Below are 24,674 nucleotides of genomic sequence, written 5' to 3'. Positions count from 1 at the left end.
GCCACAGCGTTGAGCTCAGAGGCTATACCACCTTAAAGGCATCCTAAAGGGGCGTCGTGGTTTAAAACCCACGGTTCGATCCTGGAAGAGACACAACCAGGTTAAAAATCTACCAAACCAAATACCCAAATACTTCTGAGCCCAATCCATTCAGTTCACTACCTAATTAAGAAAAAAACTGCAAATTGAGCAAACTGTTGCCAATTAGTTTAAAATAAAATAAAAAAGTCTATTTATGCAAGTGCTAACGCACATTAGTTACCTTATTTGCTAACAAAGCTCAGATCTGGGACACAGCCAAAATCTCACTGCAAGCTGAAGTTAGGATTTCAGCTGGTGTTAACTTCCGCAAGTGGAGTGATTTTTTTCCTTCTTTTTTTGGTAGCTGTTGTTTCAGGGGGAAAAAAAAGTGCTACACTGAACCAGTACATTTCTGATTGCTGAAACGGGCATGAATTGCATCCTTTGTGCAAGTCTTGAAACTCACATAAACCAAAATAAGAAACTGTAAAGCTGTAAATGGGGTGTTGTATATGAAATATTTGTAAAGAGGTTTGTAGTGTTTTATGACACATTAAAATATCACATTATTTAAAAGAAAGACAAAAAAACTAATTCCTAGGCTGTGTTTTGTAGCAGTGGTAGCTGTTACTGTTGGTCAAACAGTAAGTAAATAAATCCTAAATCCTATTATGAAAGGGTAGATGTTCCTTAAAATAACATGCGGGTAGTGTAATCCGACAATGATGGCACAGGACCAGTGTAAATTTGCCAGTTGGGATTTATTTTTAGTAGCAATGCACTAGATAAAGTCATAAGATAATGGAGTTGTCACAGTAATATCACAATTAATTAGCATTATCTATGTTACTTTCCATTTGTATGTACAAAAAGATTCTAACCTTTAAATTTCACACTGCTTTTTTGTCCCCCTGCATCAAACCATTTAAAGAAAAATATCTTTAAAGATTTATTTAAAACCCATTGAAGCGCGGCAGCAACAAAGCATCATCTCAGGTTGAGTTTTGTCACAAGGGAAACTGAAAACTATTTAACTCTTTGTTAGTTTGTTTTACCTTGTTGTTCATCAAGCACTGCAGAATTTAAACCCATTTAGCCATGAGTAAACCCAGTATAGTTGACACAAAACAACTTTTACACAACCCTCCTTGCTATATTTTTTAATTGACAACACTGAAGAAAAAAACAAAACAATCAAGTAAATCCAGTTTATTCTGTAGTGCTTTGTGTGCAACATTCACTGTTATTGTTAATCATGAGAACATGGCAAATACAAAATGCAACAAAGCCATTTCATGGTTTCATCAAGTTGATTATTCAGTTTTGACCAGCGTTTAAAATACCTAAGGTAGATGATGAGGTGGGATAAGGGGGAAAAAAAAAAAAAAAAAAAAAACCATACAAAACAGTTGTTTTGTCCAGTCAAGGCTCCACTGTGAAGCTGATGGCAACAATTCTGCCAAAGACCCGTCAAACACCATGTTTTGCCACAATGAGAACTAACCACAGTTATCAATTTCAAATCTTTGACTTGAAGTTTAATACAAGTGCTTTCTTCATCCTTATAGCCAGTGTATGTCAAAGAAATTAGCAAAGAGATAATGGATGACTAGCTTAAAATGTGAGAACAGACCCCTGTTGTGGGGAAGAAAAAAATTCATACAGTGAAACAGGAGGGGCAGTTTTTATAAAACATACAAAACAGTAAACTAAATGTACCTTTACTTGTAATACATCCACCAGAGCTATAAACGTAAGATGGAAATATTTGATGTTGATTAGCAAAGGACATTATGAGCAGCCTTTACAAGGAAAAAAAAGATCTTAAAATACTGTATATGTCTTACCTTGATTTGTTACAAATATAATGCTTGAATGGTTTTTCAAAGTATGCAGTATAATTTAAACAACAGAAAACAGTTCTTACAGCATTTCAAACTTGTGCACTACAAAAAAACAAAGACAAGAAAAACACTCGTCAAAACCTGCAGCACAAATATAGAAAAATGAGCTACAGATTTTGTAAAGTGTTTCGTTTACAGCACCATAACTTTTTTTGTCTTATTTAGTCAAGCCCACTCACAATCAATGTTGCAACACCCCCCCCCAAAAGATCCCCCAAAACCAATTTTGCACTTGCAGTATGACACTGTATTCAAAATGCATACCACCAACCATACCAAACATAGTGTACCTTTGAGCTTAATAATCAAGGGACAAATCATTGCATTTAATGTCTTCGATAGACGCAGAGTAACAGAGAGATGCATTGGTGTCTGCAATGAGTTATCCGTTTGTTACGCAAATGGTTATTTGGATAGGATCACATCACCATGTAGGATAGGTGGCTGATCAGAACAAGTTGTAGCCTTGAAAGGTCTAATTTTCTAACCTACATTTTGATACCTGAATCTTCTTTTAGTCGTCATATCCTTCTGGATTAAACAAAGTGCCAAATTTTGAGTCACACCTGTGCAGATTTACAGCATGCAACTCAGAAAATATTGACAATATGAAGGATCCATAGTTATAGTTATTAAGGTTCTTGCACCAACCCCCCCCCCCCCCAAAACAATAAAAAAACAACTACTGATATTCAGGAGGTTAGGTTGGTTTGATTGATTTTTCATTAAATTAAAATTTAGAAGAATCCTGCTTAGCATTAACTCAGGCCATCTATATTGAACAGTTCAAATGTTTCAATTTAAGGAAATTAATGGAAGAATTACTTACATCTGCACCCAATGTAATAAAAAAAACATGCTACATAACCAACATGATAAATAACAGTCAAGCTTGCTGTGTTTAAGACAAAAGTGAATGTGATCACATAACTGTGCAAATAATTCTTAGTGGCTGTTTTAAAATTCTTTGTTCGCACATCTTTGTTTCGTCAAGGGTAGGTTCTGCCAATCTGTTGCATTGATAACACATCCTAAACTGTTTGGTTTATGTCACCGTGAACTTGTCCATGAGTAATATTACCAGATCGAAACTACTAAGAATTTTTTGCATCCTGTCCCAGTTTAAAGAGATCTGAATATTATGGTTTCTAACACTGGAGCACTGCAGTAGCATTTCTGACTGTAAGAACTGACAGTAGTTAAAAAGTAATACTGAACAGGTAAGAGGCGGAACACAGTACCTGCAGAGTCTCCAAAGATGTTGCCAGATAATGTGAGGTAGAGGATCACAAAAGCAGACAGACCCACAGAGTTGCCAGACACAGGGCATGGGGGTTGGTGGTTGTTGTATTTGTGAGATACAGCAAAAGAAAGACAGCAAGACTTTCACACTTCACCAAAATTAGTGTGGCCTGTCTCCTTGGCATGCTCACGAGCTTCCTTTTGTCCCACCAAGCCTGTCTGACACACCATGCAGCGCAAGGCAAAGCGGTTAACGTCTGTGAACTGCCGCTTGCGGCGAGCCTCGTCTGCCAGCTCGAGGGCCTGGGCCAGGATTACGTCGTCTGTGGTCGAGAAGATAGTCTGGGGTGGGGTGTCAGATCCGGGGATCTCTTTCTGCAGTGGGTCGTAGTGGATGCCATCATAGATCAGCAACACGCGTTTGTGGTAGCCAGCATCCTCCCCAAATCTGTCTACTCGCACTGTCTGGGTATCCACTACGCAGATCTCACACTGGTAAAACTTAGACAGGATTGATACCTCGATGGCTCCTCCCCAGGTGTCATCACGTCTTATCCAGGTGCAGTACTCCTCATTGGTTTTCCCCAGCACCGCTTCAGAGTAAGCTGCGGGGTCACTCGAGACTATCTGGGCAATGAGACCTCGCATTTCAGGGGCACAGGCGGGGTCGTACACTCCGCCTTCCACCACGTAATAAACACTGGTGAAGAGGCAGGAGTTGTCAGCTGGGACCACTCGGCGTGCCAGCACAGGTGAAACTTCGAGGTTAGGTCCTTTCGTCACAGCGGGACGATCCTGAGGCTTTGGCTTGTTTTTTTCCTCCTCAACGATGAGTGTGTCTCCTGTATAGGACGACAGACACACCAATGAAAACACTTTTCATCCCTGTCAGACTTTGGTTTGGAAAGGGAAGAGGAAAAACATTACCTGTATATCTGTCTGAAGGGTAACTGATTATTTTGCACAGATGTCCCTAAAATGTCTATTGCATACAAAAAAAAATCAAAGAGTCGGTAACTCAAAAATTTCTGCTTCTAATATTTCTGACCACATCCCAAAGCACCAGAGGTGGGCTGAATTCAAACACACCACAGAACATCCCTTATATTATAAGCATTTAAAAGTTGAAGTTATAAAGACTGCCTATTCTAAAATCATACTTAAATTTTAACCTGTCATCACAGGTATATAAATTCGAACAAAAAGACTAGAGTCGGGGTGTCATACGTGCAGCCTCCATACAATACAATTATATCGGCCTGCGAGATAATTTCATATGTCAACTGTTAAGGGCCCGTTGGTATGTGGGAGCTGATTTCTTCAACCCTGCTGAGAATCTATGCAGGCAGAGGTGGGACTTTATTTTGATGGGCACACTATGTGGCCAATCACATGCAAAGACAGACTGGGATTATACCATTATGAAATGTAAAATGAATTGTGAAAGAAGAAAGGGGGGCAAACTTTCCAAAGACAGCAAGTGTAGCGGTAAAGGTACATTTCAATGATATTGGAGACTTCAAAGCTGAGTGCAGAATTTATAAGATTAGGAGAAGCCTAAACTGATACCCATTTTAATTTTCAGTCATTTTCCACTGTGGAGGTCAAAAAGTTTCAAACTTGCCCAGGCCTTAAAGCTCATCTGTTTTCTCCCCAGTAGTAGTAAAATGTATAAAAAAATATGGCTTTTAGGAAAAATTGCTTCCTTGAAAAAGACTAAATTTACAGCATAGTAATGAATCTTCCATAAAATAAACTCTATATAAAGCTTCACAGGCCTGAATGTGCAGTTGAAGCCATTTATAATTGTTAATTTGTTTGATCTGCTGCTCACCACAAACAAGCATAAGGATACATTTTGGACTTTTAACTGTATTTCCATAATTTTTACAGCTTTTCCTACCGATAAAAAACCCCTCCCTTATGGCTATTCATAGGAAAAGTAACATACTACTCAACAACCACTGAACAGCTAAAACATCAGGTAAACCGATTCTGCAAAAAGAAATGCAGAGCGCAGATCCCCATGTTCACCCGAAATCTCACTTCCAAAGAGATTTCAACTTCGTACTTTGTCACAGCAGCTTTTTCTTTATTATTTAGAAAAACATTTAAATATGCAACTTCTTTACACTGACAGAAAGGAGCAGTTTCACTGGTCTGGCCTGCTTACGATCAAAGTGGGCCGTGATGTCAAATGAGTTTGACACCCCTGCACTAGAGGATGTAATTAAAAGTTTCATAAATAAAAAAGATGAATTTGGTCCATGTTTTCGGCACATGTTGGATGCCTGTTAGCATACCTGATTTGATAGGGTAGTCCTTGAGGTGAGCCTCTCCGTTCCGAAGATCAAGGCTGGAGGGTGGGTATCCGACCATTATTTTCTGCACATCACAGGGGATACCAGTCAGCTCCTCCACCTTGCGCTTCAGCTCCTGCACGCAGGACTGATGAGTCAAGCCATGCATCAAGTGGCTCCCATTTTTGGTCTTACAGCGAAGCCGCAACATCCTGCCTGCAAAAAACGTGTGATACCATATTACTGACACTGCAAGTACCAGGTAAGAATTTGGTAATCTGCAATGGTTGTGTAGAGAGCGTTAGATATATTCCACATGTATGTTAAAGATGAGGACCACTTCTAACATGTTAGAAATGTTAGTGCTAGACTGCTGCATGTGGTGTTAGACCTGCAAATTCTGGCATCCTGTCCAGGGTGCACCCTGCTTCTCGCCCATATAACCAGGGAGCAAGCTCAGGATGTAGAGCAGGTCATCCACCAATTGGAAGGTTGGTGGTTCAGATCCTTGGCAAGTCCAACCTGCATGCTAAAGTATTCTTGGGCAAGATATGACCCTCAAGTTCCTCTCAGCTGCATCCATCCGAGTATGAATGTTAGCTAGAAACCACTTAGGGACAGAAATAAGTGCTTGTGTGAATGAGGCATGTTGTATAAAGCGCTTTGAGTGCTCCAAAGAGAGTAGAAAAGTGTTCTAAGAACCTTTCCATTAAGCATTTTTAAACATACAAATTTAACTGGGGGAGGCACAGAGGCACCAAACAGTTCTCCCGAGAAAGCAGGACCGTTTGTTGGAGTGTCTCACTAACAAGGTGATTGACACAAACTACAGAGTAGTGAAGCTTACTGCCAACAAAAAAAACGTAGGTGCCACGTGAGGTCCAGATGCTGCAAATATACCCTCAAGTGTGTCCATTTATTACAAGTGGGAAATACTCACTGTGGGACAAGTCGTTTTCCCAAACTGAATCTATGACATTGAGGCAATTTCCCTGATGGGGCTACAGGTGTGCCAATGTTGGCTCTTTGATTTTAACATCGAAATTCTGCACTCATGCTGTCCGCCAATTTTAAAAGCTAATGAGGAAGCGACGTGTTTTGATTGATGTGATTAGCTGCACTGCAGTTGTAAGCTATATTAAGTTGAAAACGTAAGATATTTGTTGGACAATGCTACAGATTAGACTTTAGGATGTCGGATAACCTACATTGTGCTCGTAGTTACATCATAATGCTGCCAACTAAACAGGCTGCGCATAACAACTGAAGTGCTGATGAACAGCACTCTGAAAAGAGTAAAAACACCTGACAGCGACATTGCTTTGTTTTGGTTTCTTTGTTCTGGCAGATAACACATCACTCAAGAGCAACACACACGCAGGGTAAAAACCCCCAAAACATAAAGAGAGTCCAACTTTTGAAAATGTAAGAAACCCGCCTCTTATTATCCATCAAAAACAGTCGGGGTGGCAGCGATAATTACTGTGAGACTGTATGAAAGGAGTACAATTCATTTCTGCTAGCTAACCGTACCGTGTAGCATCTGCTAACGTTAGCATGCTAATCTGCTCGTTAACTTGGTCTTAAGTGAACCGTTTTTCCAGGCATTTCGTTAAACCATAGAGAAAATCTGTTACTTCTCCACTGACAAGTCTAACGACGACAAGGAGTACAAATTAATACGAGAGCGAGAATTATTTTGCCGTCTTACCGTCTTACTTCACTCCCTGCTCGCCACAGTGGGACTCGCTTATAGCACGTCAAAGCACGTGTTAATGACGCGATCACGCACAAGTGGCACAGTTTACGTACGTCTGCCTGGTGTACGCTAGAGAACACAGTTAATTCGAAAACGCATTTTGTCATTAAGCTTTTTGTGTGTATTGACATTTAATCAACAATCATTTGATTTTAAACCCAGTGTAGCCTCTGACTGCGCAGTGTCGCTTCTTACAGTTTTACTCAGATTAGATTTGGAACCGCTCATCTTCTTGGATTAGGTTTAAGGGCTGTAGTTATTTTATCCTAATCCACAAGTGTACTGAGCCACTCCACATTTCTTTATCATTTGCTAGGAAAAATTGTGTAGTGATATATCGAAATGTGCAAACATACATAGAAATAGAGTATATAACACAAGGTTTTTAGTGTTGCATATTATGGTTTGTACAATTCTAACGAGCTTGAAAGTGAATATTTGGTATGACCACCTTTATTCTTCAACACAGTTTGAATTTAGGCTGTTATTGTTAATTTCTTTAAGATGTCTGCAGGAATAGTTCTTGGAGACCGTTAAAGGACATTCTAAAGCTCTTCTATGGATGCTGGTTTTAGTGTAATTTCACATACCTTACCTTTTTCTTTATGTTGGCATCTTGACAGCTACCACTGAGACCATTTCTGATGAGGCTTCAGCAAACAGATGCATCAAGTGAAGGGCCAGATACACCTCTCAGGTCCTGTGTCAAACCTTTCTTAAAGACCTATCGTTCAGGTACTGTTCATTTGCTGCAGATATGTTTTTGAGCCTGTCACTTCTTCTTTTCTCCTTTACTTCTCCAGTTTTCTCAAATTGCTGAGATATGCCAAGTTTTTAGCTAATTGCATTCTGGGAATAACCTTGTTGGTGCAAAAATACTACTTTGTACGTGTGAAACTGACAGTTTTTGTAGCTTCAGCTAAAGAAATGAGAAGAAATTATGTTTTTATGACTGCTACTAACAAAGTGCCTAAACATACAGTTTGAAATGTTTTATTTGATAAACCTCATATGTGTACACACAACAGTGGTTCATCCCTTGATTTATGTGTCTTTTTTCATGTATAAATTATACAATAATATATCAGAAAAAAAGGTTGGCAAAAAATGGCTAGGTTAAAAAAGACTGGACTGAAAAGGAGTGAAAAATCTGCCAGTGTCCCAAGAAAACCTGGAGAATGACTGCTCAAGAATATAAGAATTTAGAAATCAGGGTAGATAAAGTATATACACTCAGAGAGCAAAAAAGTATTGTATTGTGAGGCTAAAATCAGCCTATGCAACTGATATCAGCCACTTTATCCTGGATGCATCTGAGGCCTAATATGTATAGATAATTTAGAACTGTTTATTTAGTAATTTTTGTGGTAATAAACAAACAAACAAACAACATGTTAACATTCTCTGACATAAGACCATTTAAGACAGGGAAACCCCCCCCCCCCCCAAAAAAAATAAAACAGACCAAGATCAATACAATAACATGTCGTAGGGGAGATTTATAGCTTTATATTACAATGTTCCAGAGTTCTTGTTCATTCACCCAAGTATCTGGCCAAACAGTTCCATCTCTGGTAAAAGATGTCCATCTTCAGTTGCAAGCTTGCTGTCATTCGTTCCATTGTATGAACTCTTTTTAGTCTCTGTTTCCATTGTGCTATGGATGGTGAGGTTGTTTGTTTCCAGTTCACAGTTATCATTTTCTTAGCTATCAGTAAGAGTATCCGCAGAATATATTTTTCATCTAAGGTATACCTCTCCCTAGGTATAACTCCCAAAAGAAATATGGTGGGGTTTAGTGCAGTACTTACTTGTAGGATTTTCTCTATCTCTTCTTTGATTCTTAACCAGAAACCTTGTATTATTGGACAGTCCCAAAAGATATGTGAATAGTCTCCTATTCCCCCACATTTTCTCCAACATAGTTCTGCATTGGGTTCCTTACAATATGAGGAGATAACAAGAGGTGTATTAAAAAAATCTAATTTTAAACTTCCAGTCAAACTCTCTCCATAATTGACTACTTATTCCCTTGTGACAAGTTTTACACAGCTCTTCCCATACATTATCAGTAATAATAATATTTAGTTCTAGTTCCCATTTCTCTTTAATATGGCCTGTATTTTGGCACGACTCATTTATAAGCCTTTTGTAAATATGAGAGACATGTTTCTTAGTTGGGAGATGTTTTTCTATAATGTTAATAAAGTATTCTTCTATGTTGTTAGGAAATTTAATGATCAGGTCTCTTTCTTTGTGGTTTAGGATATAATGTCTTATCTGGAGGTATCTATATAAATCTTTAGGAGGAAGTTGGAATTGTTCTTGGAGCTGGCTAAATGATTTGAGCTCTGTTCCATTAAATAACTGATTTATTGTGTAAAGGCCTGCATTGGTCCATCTACTAAAGCCACTGTACCACACGGAAGGCAAGAATTCTATATTGCCTCTCACTGGCATGGCTCTCGAGGTGGACACGGGGCCCCCCAATTTTTTCCGAATTGTTGTCCACACCTTCAGGATATGTTTTATCCAATCATTCTCTATTTTTAGGTTTTTGATCAATTTCGCATCAATGAAGGGTTTTTTGTGGCCGCAAAACTGTTGCCTTTTCATTGTTTGGTGATGCTGTTGTTAAGGCTCTTTCCACTGGATGTTCTCCCACAGATGCCCCAGGATGTTAACGCACAAGTCTGCATTTATAGTCTGAAAGTGGGGCATGAATTCACAATGTACAATCCCACTCTGGTGAAATTGCACACACACCTTAAAATTTGACTTTTAAGGAGTAAAATTTGTCAAGAGCAGGGGTGCATGAAAAGGAGATCTTAGGATAGAGAAAGAGATTTCTATGGGTGGATAACCCAAACTTTCTGATTGCTCCTTGAAATTTACAGAAAACCCTTAACACATATGCTTTCTTCCCAACAGAAAGATGCTGTTTTGAATCTGGGCCCCGGTGCAGTTGCATCAGAAGACTCCAAGAGCCCAGCTCTATCTGGATCTTTTTCGGAAAGCTTGCTCGCCAACATGAGGGAATAAAATTCAACATTTTGCCTACATAAGGTAAGGTCCACAAGGTTGAGTTTTCCTGCCCGTAGATGGTCCTGGCCAGATGAATCTGAGAATTTGAGTTGACACAGGAAACACAAGCAACATTCAACACTGTTACAAAGCCTTATTATTTACCTTTATTAACCTGGTATGTTTTATTTAATGGTGTGAAAACTACATGCAAGCACAGAATGAAAATGAAAACTATTACTAAGGAGATTCATATACTATCAAGTTTAAAGATATAGCACCACAGAACAAAAACAACTCTGATGGTAAAGTGCTGATGACATTATGAGATATAAGAGGATCGCATCCAAAAGAAGAATATCAGCACAGACTGAACAGATATAGTGAAGGCAAAGATCTTATAAGTTCACCAGTGCTGCAGATCTCCAGGTGGATGGTGAAGATTGAGTGGGAGCGTGAGGAGTCTTTGTTCATCAGCGTGTAGCCCACCGCCCGGTTCCTCCAGCCTTTCTCTATGATTCTTTCACACTCTCCCACACTGTGCACAGTGTGCATGGAAAGGTCCCGTACATATACCCCACGCTCTGGGTGCTCTTTCAGCTAGGCATTCATCAGCCACACAAAGCACACACATACGCACAATCAGCTAGTCTGTCACCCTGTTACAACACCTCGACCTTTAAGGAATCAACTGTGCGTTTAAATCACCATGGCAACATGTACAGTACTGTGCAGAAAACAGCACACTCACCTTGCTGTACTAACCAAAGAACAATAATCCATTTGGCTTCTTCTGATACAGCGTAGCCTGTTTAGTTTATCTAAAAAGCAGGGACTCACCTCCAATCTCTGCTTGGTGTCGCTTCCCAAAAGATCTCGGATTTCTTCATTGTAAATCTCCAAGTAGGAGGCCCTCACCAGGAATTTCGTATTTTCTGCACACTAGCTTGCACACACAAGATAAAACATATAATTATTCTATCAGTGCTGAGACAAGCCTAGACAAAAACTAAGAGGATGATACGACGTGGGAGCTTCCTGCTGTATATCAGGGCTCGCAAAATCGCTAGCCCGACATCCCGGGGCTAGCGATTTTTCCAGTCGGGCTACCAAGATCCATCTCAGCCCTGCCCGTCAGGCTATCAATGAAAGATATGTCAATGCTTTTGCATTCTTTCACAAATGTAGCTGAGTAATTATGTCATCGGCATCGATGAGCCACTGTCAATATGTGACACATTGAAATCGCGTTTGAATTTGCGCTTGTTTTTTGCTTTCACTTTGCGATCACGCGAACTGTGTGTAGAGAGCGGCAGCACTAATTGGTAAGTCACAGATTAATTGCGCACCAATTCCTCTGACATAGTCTTATCAATCGTTAGCTTACTATCAAACATGACAAGTGAAATCTCCTGCAGCAAGCTTAAACATGTGATAGAGGTTGATCGCGCAGAGAATTGCTGATCGTTATGTAAGTATGTGTGTAAGAGCAGATGGCTTTAGGCAGGTATTTTAGTTCTGCAGAGCCAAACAAGAGAGGTCAGGCTGAAGAGGCAGCCAAAGAAAAGCCTACCACAAAACGGAAAAGTTATGACAAATCAGACAATGAGGGAAAAAGAAAGCGCAGCTTTTTTGGTTTCATGGACAAAAGAATTTCTGTGGCTGGAATATGACAAGCTAAATAACATTATGTTCTGCCGGGTGTGTTGTGAGTTTCCCTCGATTTCTGAGTCGACAAGCCCCTTTGTTACTGGGACCAGTCATTTTAAGAAAGACCCCATCAGAACCCATGAGAAATGCAAGAAATACATTATTGCTCAGTCTGCAGTATCTTTCCCAGAACAAACACCAATTGCAAAAAACATACTAAAAGTAAACCAAGCATAACAAGAAGTCCTGAAAAATCTGTTTAGAATAGCGTACTATGTTGCAAAGAGTGAACTACCACTGGCAAAATTTAGCAGTCCTTGCAAACTTCAAAAAGCAAATGTCCTAGATCTTGGTTCCACTTGCCTCTTACCCGTGATTTCAGTGGAAATTTCAAATTCAGGATCTGACACAGACTGATTCATGTTGTACACAGTTCTTGCAAGTTCATAGAAATTTCTGTTCAATTAGAACCAAATATTTGAGTTGATGTTTGAAATTGTTGTTGTAATTTGTGTTTTAAATATTTTTAGATTGATGTTTTGTTTCCTTTACAATATTATACATTAAAGTATAATATTGTAAAGGAAACAAAACATCAATCAAAAAATTGTCCTCTTTTTTTTTTTTTATTCGGGCTACTTAATTTATTTTGGGCTACCAAAAACTGAAGAGTGCCTGCCCGAAGGGCTACCAGGGATTTTGAAATTTTGCGAGCCCTGCTTATGCAAGGTAAGTTTCATGTTGGACTCATGGTTCTTTGTTAGTCCAGTTTAGGATAATGTCTCTGACGTATGTATCATATCAAATATATGTCATATCAAAACAATCCCATACCTGCAGTTGTTTCAGTTTTTCACAGGTGTTTCCTGTCAGCTGGTCAACCTCACTCAGGTGGACATCCATATCAGCCAACCAAACGACAAGCTCCTCCCTTTGTGCTTCAAATCCCTCCCACTCTGAGTTTTGTATTGTGTGTGAGTTATACTGCTGAATTTCACATTTTCTCCAAAAAAAGCCGTCAAAAGCAGATTCCAGTATAAACGCTGCCTCCACATGAAAAACTGGACTGATGCACCTCCTGCTGTCAGACCTGCAGGGTTTAGGCCTTTGGTGTTCTCCTCTGTCTTATACTGAACACAAACTACATTTTTTGAACTAACACAAATAATTTGTGTGCCTTCTTATTTGATGCAGAACGAATAGTTATGTCTATAACTTCTGTTCCCTGAAGGAGAGGAACGAGGTACAACACATAAGTATGGGATATCACGCCCTCGCGTGTCCTGGCTGAAGAAACCTTTATTCACGCCTTTAAGGCAGATGACGTGTGATGACACGCGCACGGCCCCGCCTGCACATATAGCCACTGTCATCACAGTCATCCCTCAGTTCGATAGCCGCTCTTCACCGAGCCAACTGCTCAGTGGGGCCACCTTGTGTTGTACCTCGTTCCTCTCCTTCAGGGAACAGAAGTTATAGACATAACTATTCGTTCCCTTTCAGTCGATTCACTCGGTACAACACATAAGTATGGGACATATATACACGCCCCGCAGAGCAGCCACCGAACCGGAATCGGACTACCACATCCTTAGTGAGTGGTAGACCCAGCAGAAAGGACAGCATGAGCCACCGAAGGGGCTGTAACGTCCAACCGATAAAACCGCACAAAAGCGTGCGGTGATGCCCAACTAGCTGCCGCACAAATATCAGCTACAGGCACCCCTTTAAAAAGAGCCCATGAGGTTGCCATCCCCCTGGTGGAATGAGCTCTCACCCCGTGGGGCAAAGCAAGACCTGTGGTGCCGTAAGCCAGTGAGATAGCGTCTATAATCCAGTGGGACAGCCTCTGTTTAGACAGAGCTCTACCTCTATTTGGATTAGCGAAGCAGACAAACAGCTGGTCACATAAACGCACATTCTGAGTGCGCTCAATGTAGGTGCGTAGCACACGCACTGGACAAAGAGAATGCATCCTCCTCTGCTCCTCAGATGCAAAAGGAGGGGAGCAAAAGCTCAGCAACTCAAACTCCATTGAGCTATAAGATGCAGGCATGATCTTGGGAAAATAGGCAGCATTTGGACGTAATACGACCTTGTGGCCATCAGAAGAGAACTGTGTGCAGGAGGGATGCACAGACAGTGCATGAAGGTCACCCACTCGCTTCGCCGAAGCCAAAGTGAGAAGTAATGCAGTCTTATATGAAAGAAGTTTCATATTCACAGACTCAATGGGTTCAAACGGGGGGCTACAAAGGGCCTCCAGCACCAAAGACAAGTCCCAAGCAGGGACACTGGACTTAAGCACGGGCCTCAGCCGGCGAACTCCTTTCAGAAAACATATGGCGAGGGGATGTGCACCTGGTGTCACCCCGTCAAAGCCAATATGACAAGCAGATATAGCTGCTAAATAAACCTTAATTGTCGAAAATGAAAGGCCCTTATCCAGCAGCTCCTGCAGGAATGTCAAAACATCCACAATAGAGCACTGAAATGGGAGAGTGTGGCGGTCCTGGCACCACTGCTCGAAGGCTCGCCATTTGTAAGCGTACAAGCCTCTAGTAGATGAGGCCCTAGCGCTCTGAATTGTCGCTATCACACTAGGTGGCAAACCCTTAGCAATCAAGTTTAACCTCTCAGCAGGTAAGCATGAAGGCGCCATAGATCTGGGCACGGATGAAACACTTCTCCTCCCGCCTGAGAGAGGAGATCCCTGCGGAGAGGAAGCTGCCAAGGACTCGCTGCTAGCAGGCTGATTATCTCTGCATACCACGACCCTGTGGGCCACCAAGGGGCCACTAGAATCAGAGAGAGGGAATGCTGACGCACTCGCTCTGGAACTGGAGATATCATTTCCACTGGGGGAAATGCATATAGGAGCACGTCTGGCCATTGGTGCGCTAGCGCGTCCAAGCCCAAGGGTGCATCGTGGTCGATTATGGAGAAGAACAGGGGGCAGTGAGTATTTACCCTGGAAGCAAAAAGATCTATTTGCGCCTTGCCAAATAGATCCCAAATCTGAGCCACTATTAAAGGGTGTAACCTCCATTCTCTCACCAGAGGACCCCCCCTGGAGAGAAGGTCCGGCCCCAGGTTCAGGTGGCCCGGGACATGGGTGGCTCTTAGAGACAGAAAATGAACACTGCACCATAACAGCAGCGAGCAAGACAGCTTCAACAGGGGAAGAGAGCGTGTTCCTCCCTGCCTGTTTATGTAAGACACCACTGTTGAATTGTCCGTCCTGACTAAGACATGCTGGCCCTCCAGGACTGGACGGAAATGCTTTAGAGCTAAGAACACTGCTAACAGCTCTAAGTGGTTGATGTGCAGCTGGCGCTGGGCTGCGGACCAGATCCCTCTCACTGATGCACCCTCGCACAGCGCTCCCCATCCTCTTAGGGAAGCATCTGTGGACACCACCTTGCCAAACAACACCCTCCCAATCCGAGAGCCCTGATGCAGCAGCCTGGGCTCCCTCCAAGGACGGAGAGCTAGCATGCAAGACGCGGTTACCGGCAGCCTCCTCCGGAGGTGACGCGATGCACACAAACGGTGAGAGAGAGTCCAGCGTTGAAACGCTCTCATTTTTAACAGTCCAAGTGGCACTACGGCGATCATAGACGCCATCATGCCCAACAAGCTTAATATCGTCTGGAAACGCAGTCTGCGTCCCAGCTGAAACTGAGCGAGGCAGCGATGAAACGCGGCCACTCTGTGCTCCGACAAACGTGCGCGGCTGGAAAGCGAGCATATTTCCATACCGAGGAAAGAAATCTGCTGACTCGGGATGAGCGAGCTCTTTTGAAAGTTCACAGAGAACCCCACTGTCTGAATGTGTGACAGAACCAGCGACAGCTGTGTCTCCGCCTGCTCTCTGGAGCAAGCTACGAGAGCCCAGTCGTCTAGGTAGGCTAAGATGCGGATGCCTCTCTCTCTGAGGGGCGCTAGTGCTGCCTCGGCACATTTCGTAAAGGTGCGAGGAGCGAGCGAGAGCCCGAACGGCAGCACTAGGTATTCGTAGGCTACGCCCTCGAATGCAAACCTCAGAAACTGCCTGTGTTTCAGGTGTATAGCCACATGAAAATAAGCATCTGTTAGATCGATTGTTGCAAACCAATCTCCCGGGCCGACTGCATTCAAGAGCTGTCTGAGTGTTAGCATCTTGAACCTGTACGTTCGTAGATACGTGTTCAAGACTCGCAGGTCGAGGAGCCCTCCCCCTTTTTTCGGAACAACAAAATAACGGCTGTACCAACCTTTGTCTGTCTCCGAAGCGGGGACCACTCGTATTGCTCTTTTCTGCAATAGCGCCTTTATTTCCTCTCTGAGTATCATGGCCGCCTCAGTGTTGACAGTGGTGTTTACGACTCTTTGGCTGTGTCCCAATTCAGGGGCTGTGTCCCATTTCAGGGTATGCACGCTTGAAGTATGCATTTCAAGTGCGATTACGTCACCGCCACGCGACGACGGCTGTCCCAATTCAAAGTGTACTTCAAATGCATACTCCAAATGCGCCATCGATTTCCCCAAATATCAAGCGTGGTCCGGTGCACACTTCGTGGCCCCATATATCCCACAATGCATAGCGCGGCGGTGGGTGTGGATAATTTTGCCGCAAAATACGGCAGAAGGGAGCGGCCGAAGAGTGAACTGTCAAAAGTAAGTACTGAATATTATGTCACTTATTTATGTGCGAATGTTTAAGAACATTAAAACATTACTGTTGGCCACATGTCGGCAAAGTTATGTGACAATAGCGATGTTTGTACTTTCAGCGGTAACTTGGTTTTAAAGCCTCTACTTCTAAATATACATATAGTTGACCTTAATCTTACAGAGAATGTGATGATTTTATGGATAATTAAAGTCAGTCATATATCCACAAACACAACAAGCTGAAAGTCAGGGATGCTGCTCGGTTTGCAGTCCTGAATATCACGGCACAAGCAGGATTCACTGCACTGTTAATGTTAGCTATGTTATATTGCTGCCTCTGTTCGGTGGTGTCGAGCCAAACGGACTTTAACGTGTGTTTGAACGAGCTGACGGTTCACTCGTTAAGCTGAAAGAAAGACGCTTTAATCACAGGAGTCACACATGTGTCCACCGGACCATCTGGGAACTCTTCTTGTTCAGCACTCGTAATAACACAAACACTAAATCCTCCTTCTCTTGTGCTGTTTTGTAGCAGTGTGTACACCTGAGACTGTCACCTGTCTGTCTGTCCTGCACTCTCTCTCTCTTTCTTTTTCTCTGATTGTGGAATAAAAGTATGAACATGTATTTATAAGTTACACTTGTGTTTGAATCCTGCAGCTTATCACACATTTGATTTCCATGTGTGACAACTGCAAGTGTCCAGAGTGAGGACAGACTGAGGGACCCACTGCTGCACATCATCTGTGAGGCTTTGCACACCTGATCCACCAGGACAAACTCAGCAGTGTGTGAGGAAGAGGAGGAGGAAGAGCCAGCAGCAGCTGACAGATGGAGAGAATAGACAGACTGTTCCCTGTTTGTGAAGGACTGCTAGGAAAGTTTAACATAACTAATTGTCTGTCCTGAATCAGTCTTATTAGGTAATGTTCAAATAATGTTATCATTCCAGTGTTTTCAGTGTGGGAGAAAGTACTCAGGGCCTTCAAGTTACACACTATGAAAGGCAGCAACAAGTTTAATATTCAGAAACCTAAAGTATGTATCAGCAGCAGAATGGAGCTAAAAATAAATGTTTGTTTCAGTTCTATGAAGCTTTGAGTATTTTGGATTAGTAGTACTGCTGTGTTTGTTGCATCATATTGCTGTAATTGTTTATATGCTTTATATATTCTGAGGTAAGTTGATCTATAGTGTTACATCATATTCTATAAGGATGTTATGTGTTTGTATAGTTTCTGCCCAGTTTGACCCATTTAGCAGAAGTCAGCCTGTTTAAGGCTCTGATATCTATTCTGTATGACTTAAAGCACTTATGACATGGTCTGATTTTCTCACCCAATAAAGGAATATTTCATATATCAGTCTGATCTTCATTCTATCAGAAACAGTTATCACAGCTCGTACATTTTCTTTTTACACATATATATAAGCATTCAGCCAAATTTAGTAATGCCAACATATTGAAAGAACAATGTTTGTCTCTTATATATAATACATCTGTATATACACTGTCAAAGATACTTGTCTTTGAGTGAAGATTTAATTCAATTCAATTCAATTCAATCTTTATTAGCAGACTTCATGTCCATAAAAAACAAGACAGAAACACACACACACACACATATATCTATATATAGATAAATAAGTATATAAAACATTAGTAAAAATATAAAACATTTGTAAAAAATTTGTAAAAATATAAAACCATAATATACATAAAACACAATTACTTAAAATAAATCAATAAATACAAGGTGATAGGAAATATAATTAACTGCTACTTGCATCTTTGACCCAGAGTTCAAGCTCATATGTGTGTGTATATATATATATATATATATATATATATGTACATATATATATATACATAATCTGACAATACATATAATATTGTCCATATTATATTAACATTACCACAGTGAGATGACTTTAGTCTCATGAATAACATTAGCTAATTATTATTTACCAACTAATCTTGAAATGACTGTTCAGTACAGAAATGAAGCCCAACTATCATGTTTTACAGTCCTGTGGTCTCAACTAATCAAAGTGATGTCATGACAAAAATGAAGGACCAACAAAACATTTTTCTCCTTCATTTCTGTCACACAAAGCTGTATGAAACATTTCTCGCGGTTAGTATCATGGTTGCTAGGCAACCTGAACAGCGCGACCAAGGCTAGTGTTACGATTTAATGTTGTCAGTGTTTTGTTTTATGTCATGTTTAAGGATTTGTTCTCGGTTGTATCTCACGTTTAGTTTAGTTCAGGTTCCATGTGTCATTCTGTCTGTCTGTCTCTCAGTGTCAGGTCTGCGTTTTGGTGTAGTGTTCTCGTTTCCTGTTTTATTGTGAAGGTCTGCGTCTCCTGTGAGTGTGTTCAGTTTTACCTCTGTCTCGTCTGGTTGATTATTCCCAGCTGTGTTCCCCACCTGTGTGTAATCTCCCTGTGTTTCTCTGTGTGTATTTAAGTCGCGTCTTCTGTCTTTGTGGTTGCTGGTCTGTCTGTGTATCCGCCATGTTCCACTCGTGTGTCTGGTGTTTGAATCTTAGTTTGTAAATAGTCTTGTCAAGTAGCAATCGTGTATTTTGTTCACCTTGTACATATTCTTCACTGCAGCAGCCTAGTAGGTGTGAGAAGCCATTTTTGTTGATTAAGTTTTCTCCTGTTTTTTGTTAGAAAGTTAGGTAAGTGGATTGTCTTTTGGTTGGTTTATTTTGTGTAGGAAAGCATAGGGACCAGTAGGGAGTTTTGTTTGTTATTTTTGGCACTGCTCACAGCTGAAGCAAATAAATGGCTGCTTAGCATTTTAGAAGACATTGTTGTTTGTGTTCTTGCTTTGGTGGAGCGTGAGTGGGCCAACTTCTTCTTCTGACCATGTGGTCAGCCCAGCTAATTGCGGGGACATCGACCGGAAAATCCTCGTCTTCGGACTCGGACGAAGCCGGGGCTCCAGACTCAGAAAGGAGAGGGTCATGCCGTGCGACAGCCGAGCGTCCCAGCACTTTTTCCACAAACGTCACCCGTCTTTCCAGGGTCGAGCGCCGGAGCTGGCGACAAAACGCACAGGCTTCGGGCTCCGTCAACGCTCTCCTAGCGTGGACGATCCCCAGGCAGACAGGGCAGGCATCGTGCTGGTCGCTGTCGTGCAAAGAGAAACCGCATCCCTGAGGACAGGGGCGAACAGAAGATTTCTGCTTTGCTCGCTTCGGTTTGGAGTCCATTCCAAAACGCAAAGCGAAACGCTGCACATGAAAAACTTGAAATTAGCGCTCCGCGGGCAGCCTACACACCAACTGCGCGGTGGAGGCTAACACCAACAGGGGCAGTTAAGCTAAATTCAAGTCGGCAGACAACGGAGCTAACTAGCAGCAGCTAGCTAGCCCATCTCAGCAGAGGTGTTCTCAGCGAGGTGAACAGCGTAAGAACTGAGGGATGACAGCGGCTATATGTGCAGGCGGGGCCGTGCGCGTGTCATCACACGTCATCTGCCTTAAAGGCGTGAATAAAGGTTTCTTCAGCCAGGACACGCGAGGAAAAACACAAAGTGCTGAAAGTCAGGCTGGATGAAACAGAGTGCAAAAATAAGGAGCTTCTTCAAGAGAAAGAGCAACAGGAAGAAGAAAAACGTATTCTCCAGGACTTGGAGAGAAGAAATCTACAACTGAACGAATTTTGTAATACAATGAAGGACAGAACACCTGAACTGGAAGGAGAAGTATTGGAAAAACTACCTTCAAAGCTGCAGCGTAGGATCAATGAAATGGTGAAAAAACACTCAGAGGTCATTAATGAGATGTTGTTGAACTCAGACAACTTGAAGCGCGAAAACGCTGAAATGCTTGCGCAAAAGCAGCAACAAGAGAAAATAAATGAAGACCTGCAGCGTAAGCTTCAAGAAATCACAAGAAGAAATGCGCAGTTAGAAAAGATCCACAAGGAAAAACAACAGCAAAATACAGACAAGTGCAATCTATTAAAAGAAATGGAGCAAAGATGCCAGAAACTTGAGAAGGAAGTTGAAGAAACAACCGATCAGTTGAGAACCCTCATCCTAGAGAAAAAAGTGCTCGTGGAAAAGCTCATGGAAAAGAAGAAAAAACGTTTCCGCTTCTTCTGGAGGAGGGACACTCCTGCTTTTTCTACTTTTTCTATTTTTTCTACTGCTGATGTCACCTCGTCTCCCTCCACCTCTGTTCCATCTTAATTTTCACCTCTCCTCTCACCTTCTCCCTTTCTCTCCTAACACTTCTTCCCTCTCTCCTTCATCTTTTTTCTTTTTTCACCCTAACCCCCAACCAGTCCTGGCAGTTGACTGCCCCTCGTGAGCCTGGTTCTGCCGGAAGTTTCTGCCCGTTTAAAGGCAGTTTTTCTTCCCCACTGTCGCCTAGTGCTTGCTCAGAGGGGATTGTTGGATTTGTATTGTTGATTGCTGGATCAGGTGACCCTGAATCCTCCCTTAGTTATGCTGCAATAGACGTAGGCTGCCGGGGGATTCCCATGATGCATTGAGTTTTTCCTTTCCAGTCACCTTTCTCACTCACTATGTGTTAATAGACCTCTCTGCATCGAATCATATCTGTTATTAATCTGTCTCTCTTCCACAGCATGTCTTTATCCTGTTTTCCGTCTCTCACCCCAACCAGTCGCAGCAGATGGCCGCCCCTCCCTGAGCCTGGTTCTGCTGGAGGTTTCTTCCTGTTAAAAGGGAGTTTTTCCTTCCCACTGTCGCCAAAGTGCTTGCTCATAGGGGGTCATATGATTGTTGGGTTTTTCCTCTGTATCTATTATTGTGCGATCTACTGTACAATATAAAGCGCCTTGAGGCGACTTTTGTTGTGATTTGGCACTATATAAATAAAATTGAATTGAATTGAATTGATTGTCATTTATGCTTAGAAATATCTACTCATATATGCTTAGAGTTTTATAATTAGTTGTAGATTAATAGAGGTTTGATCCTTAGTAGTCTGCAGACACACGTTGTGTGCATTCCAGAGCACTCTGGCTTTCACACCCACATCTTGGGAGCATGGGAGAGGCTGTGCCTTGTCTTATTGTTTTATGGTAGGATAAACGTATCTATATCTGTTTTAGTCTAAGTGCCTTTTGTTTAGATGAACTGCTGGACTTCCAGGCCAGCAGGTTTAGGGGAGTCTTCATGGGGTCACATCTTGACACCCCCCACACACACACACACACACACACACACACACACACAAGGTATTCTTTGTTCACATGTATACCTATGTAAGATGTCATATGTTAATGAACCTATGCATATTCATGTAACCACAATAAAAGAGCAGTGTTACGGGGGAGCGGACGAGAGCAACTGGGGTCAAGCGACGGAACGGCGTTTGTCCGGTTCGCTCCCGTGCACGAGAAACATGAACTTTGCCTACTCGTGTCTTGCTTGCTGTGTAATTAAATTGTCTTCAACGTTCCAGCGAAAAGGTTCAAGCTACGAACCTATCAGGGATTGTTGGGGTTTTCTCTTTTCTTTTTTTCCCCTTCTTATTACCGTTTTCCTTTATTTACCGATTTGTTTTGTTTACTTTTCTTGTACGTTGTTTCTTTATTTACTTGTTTAACTTTTTTTCAACTTATGTAATAAACTAATAAACCAATTGAATTTATCCTCTGAGTATTTTACATCTAATCTTTAAAGAATATTTCCAAAACATTTTTAAACATCACGATCTGTCTTTTGTTTGCTTGTTAAAACCCCGTAAATGGTGAAGTAAAATCCCTGTGATATGGTTTAAAACATCAAAATAGACTAAACAACTAGTCTAAAACTAAGAGACACAGGATAAAGTTGGTGTGAAGGTTTCAGTCTGTGAATGAATCTAAACATCATCACCTTAACTTTAAATTCATCTCTGTTACCCTTTTTGTAACTGAACTCTGACTGTGAGCACCACAGCCACTGCGCACCAGTCACACGCACTTTAAATCCATCACAGTAAACCAGTTAGTTTACCTCAGTTTGTTTTGCAGCACATTTCACAACATGCAAAAGCATAATGTGCCATGTACAGACTCAAAATCTGATTTAAAAACATGAGGACTGACCTGTAAGCTTTACATTTACAGTTTATCACATACCACTGAGCAGTTCTTACCTGTAATTCTAACCCCTCTTCTTCCTTTTCTGGTTTAAAACATCAAATTAGACTAAAAAACTAGTCTAAAACCAAGAGACACTTAAATATTAAGTTAAACCTCTGGGGTCGCCGGACGTGCCGGCGCGTCAAAATCACATGACCAATTTAAGACGACACAGCTACAAGATGCAGCGATTCAGAGGCTGTATCCCAATTCAGGGTCTGCAGCCTTAAAGGCCGCATTTTAAGGCCGATTACGTCACAGCGACGCAACGAAGGCCTAAAAATAAATTTTTGTTTCAGTTCTATGAAGCTTTGAGTATTTTGGATTAGTAGGACTGCTGTGTTTGTTGTATCATATTGGTGTAATTGTTTATATGCTTTATATATTCTGAGGTAAGTTGATCTATAGTGTTACATCATATTCTATAAGGATGTTATGTGTTTGTATACTTTCTGCCCAGTTTGACCCATTTAGCAGAAGTCAGCTTGGTTCCACTTGCCTCTTACCCGTGATTTCAGTGGAAATTTCAAATTCAGGATCTGACACAGACTGATTCATGTTGTACACAGTTCTTGCAAGTTCATAGAAATTTCTGTTCAATTGGAACCAAATATTTGAGTTGATGTTTGAAATTGTTGTTGTAATTTGTGTTTTAAATATTTTTAGATTGATGTTTTGTTTCCTTTACAATATTATACATTAAAGTATAATATTGTAAAGGAAACAAAACATCAATCAAAAAATTGTCCTCTTTTTTTATTCGGGCTACTTAAATTTAATTTGGGCTACCAAAAACTGAAGAGTGCCTGCCCGAAGGGCTACCAGGGATTTGAAATTTTGCGAGCCCTGATTATTCTATCAGTGCTGAGACAAGCCTAGACAAAAACTAAGAGCATGATATTGCGTATGCATGTTGCAAGCTACAAGATCGCTGTGGTCAACAGACATACCTGAATGCTCTCAAAGATGTGTTCAAAGGCCCGTGGGATGACACCCTTCTGGGTTGCAGGTTCAGACACCCCTTGCATGGTGAAAGATTTTCCACTTCCAGTTTGTCCATAGGCAAAAATTGTCCCATTGTATCCCTCAGTCACACCCTGTAAAAGTGATTTTTTTTTTTTTTTTTTTTAAACTATGAGGCTGTGTTAAACATTGAGGTGACCATACGGTATTCACAATGACGTCTGCATTCATTAGGAATTAGATATAGGCTACTGATGTTGGGCTGAAGGTGTCCAGTGACAAGCTTGCTTCTTTTGTAAAGCCAAGCTCTGCAGGCAGGTAATAAAATCAAGCTTACCTCAACCAAAGGATAGGCAATCTCGTTGTACATCTGCTCAGTTGCTTGATCAATATAGTAGGTCCCATCAAAGGTGAACTGTTTAGGTGGCTCATCCACTGCACCTGGCTTTTCTATGAAGCACTGGCAGCGCTGCAGGTCCATGGACAGCACCATCTTACAGCTGAGCGCCTTCTCCCTGTCATTCAGGGGCCTGCACCTGACCACCACCTTCACCGACTCTGACCCCATGTCTCAACAATCACTACCCAGCAGCTGGCAGGTGTAACAGATAAAACTAATGTAAAATACAAAGCCGCTCCGGTCTCCTTCGCAAACACTCAACATTTACTTAGAAGTACGACAGCAGGACCTTGACGGCTAACCTTACCTTAATAACAAGATGACAGCAGCAGTTGACTAACGGTCCACATCTCCAGTGAGGTTCAGTAAGAAGCGATCAGCAGAAATATCTCCCGGTACAGTGTAGACGGGTCTCGTCAGGTATTGCTTCAGGTCCTGTCCCATTATGTTCCTCTCCCCGAGGCGTTTGAGGTTGCTTAGCAACCACAAGTAACCGTTGAGGAATGTAACAGGCCCAGACCCGCGGCCATTTTAGTGAGGACGGAGTGAGGTCAAAGGGCAAAAAACAGTCTACTTTATGCTTAATATGTTACTGTCAAGAAACTAAAAGTGAAAACATATTTTAAATAAAGCCAACT

General features: G+C 41.7%; 2 protein-coding genes across 5 annotated transcripts; both read right to left on the bottom strand.

The window, feature by feature from the left end:
- Nucleotides 1-1,165: 1,165 nt before the first annotated feature.
- LOC100690469 (ubiquitin thioesterase OTU1) lies at nt 1,166-7,284 on the bottom strand. 2 transcript variants are annotated; one of them, XM_019359096.2, is made up of 4 exons: nt 7,179-7,278; nt 5,859-6,077; nt 5,471-5,683; nt 1,166-4,009 (listed from the first exon to the last, which is right to left on the bottom strand). In XM_019359096.2, the coding sequence occupies exons 2-4, from the start codon at nt 5,872-5,874 to the stop codon at nt 3,312-3,314; spliced, it is 927 nt and encodes a 308-aa protein (XP_019214641.1). In that variant the 5' UTR covers nt 5,875-6,077; nt 7,179-7,278; the 3' UTR covers nt 1,166-3,311. The 2 variants fall into 2 exon arrangements, with proteins under 2 accessions (XP_019214641.1, XP_019214643.1); XM_019359098.2 differs by lacking the exon at nt 5,859-6,077 and having other exon boundaries at nt 7,179-7,284.
- Nucleotides 7,285-8,696: 1,412 nt separating this feature from the next.
- Nucleotides 8,697-24,581, bottom strand: LOC109194389 (kinesin-like protein KIF17). 3 transcript variants are annotated; one of them, XM_025907140.1, is made up of 6 exons: nt 24,344-24,581; nt 23,974-24,228; nt 23,624-23,770; nt 11,091-11,192; nt 10,661-10,850; nt 8,697-10,347 (listed from the first exon to the last, which is right to left on the bottom strand). In XM_025907140.1, the coding sequence occupies exons 2-6, from the start codon at nt 24,202-24,204 to the stop codon at nt 10,118-10,120; spliced, it is 900 nt and encodes a 299-aa protein (XP_025762925.1). In that variant the 5' UTR covers nt 24,205-24,228; nt 24,344-24,581; the 3' UTR covers nt 8,697-10,117. The 3 variants fall into 3 exon arrangements, with proteins under 3 accessions (XP_025762925.1, XP_025762926.1, XP_019214644.1); XM_025907141.1 differs by having other exon boundaries at nt 23,974-24,217; XM_019359099.2 differs by lacking the exon at nt 23,624-23,770.
- Nucleotides 24,582-24,674: the final 93 nt, after the last annotated feature.

This window comes from Oreochromis niloticus, linkage group LG5, assembly GCF_001858045.2.
Source record: "Oreochromis niloticus isolate F11D_XX linkage group LG5, O_niloticus_UMD_NMBU, whole genome shotgun sequence".
Taxonomy (NCBI): domain Eukaryota; kingdom Metazoa; phylum Chordata; class Actinopteri; order Cichliformes; family Cichlidae; genus Oreochromis; species Oreochromis niloticus.
Note: the sequence above shows the minus strand (reverse complement) of the source record. Positions and strands in the feature narration are given on the sequence as shown.

What these genes read in the sequence shown, in the direction of transcription:
- LOC100690469 (XM_019359096.2), bottom strand. An exon ending in GGACTACCCTATCAAATCAG is followed by an intron (nt 4,010 to 5,470) that starts GTATGCTAACAG and finishes CGTCCTATACAG; the next exon opens with GAGACACACTCATCGTTGAG.
- LOC109194389 (XM_025907140.1), bottom strand. Translation starts at nt 24,204, where the DNA reads ATGGGGTCAGAGTCGGTGAAGGTGGTGGTCAGGTGCAGGCCCCTGAAT. An exon ending in ACATCTTTGAGAGCATTCAG is followed by an intron (nt 11,193 to 23,623) that starts GTATGTCTGTTG and finishes TGTGCAAGCTAG; the next exon opens with TGTGCAGAAAATACGAAATT. An exon ending in ACACCAAGCAGAGATTGGAG is followed by an intron (nt 10,851 to 11,090) that starts GTGAGTCCCTGC and finishes ATGAATGCCTAG; the next exon opens with CTGAAAGAGCACCCAGAGCG.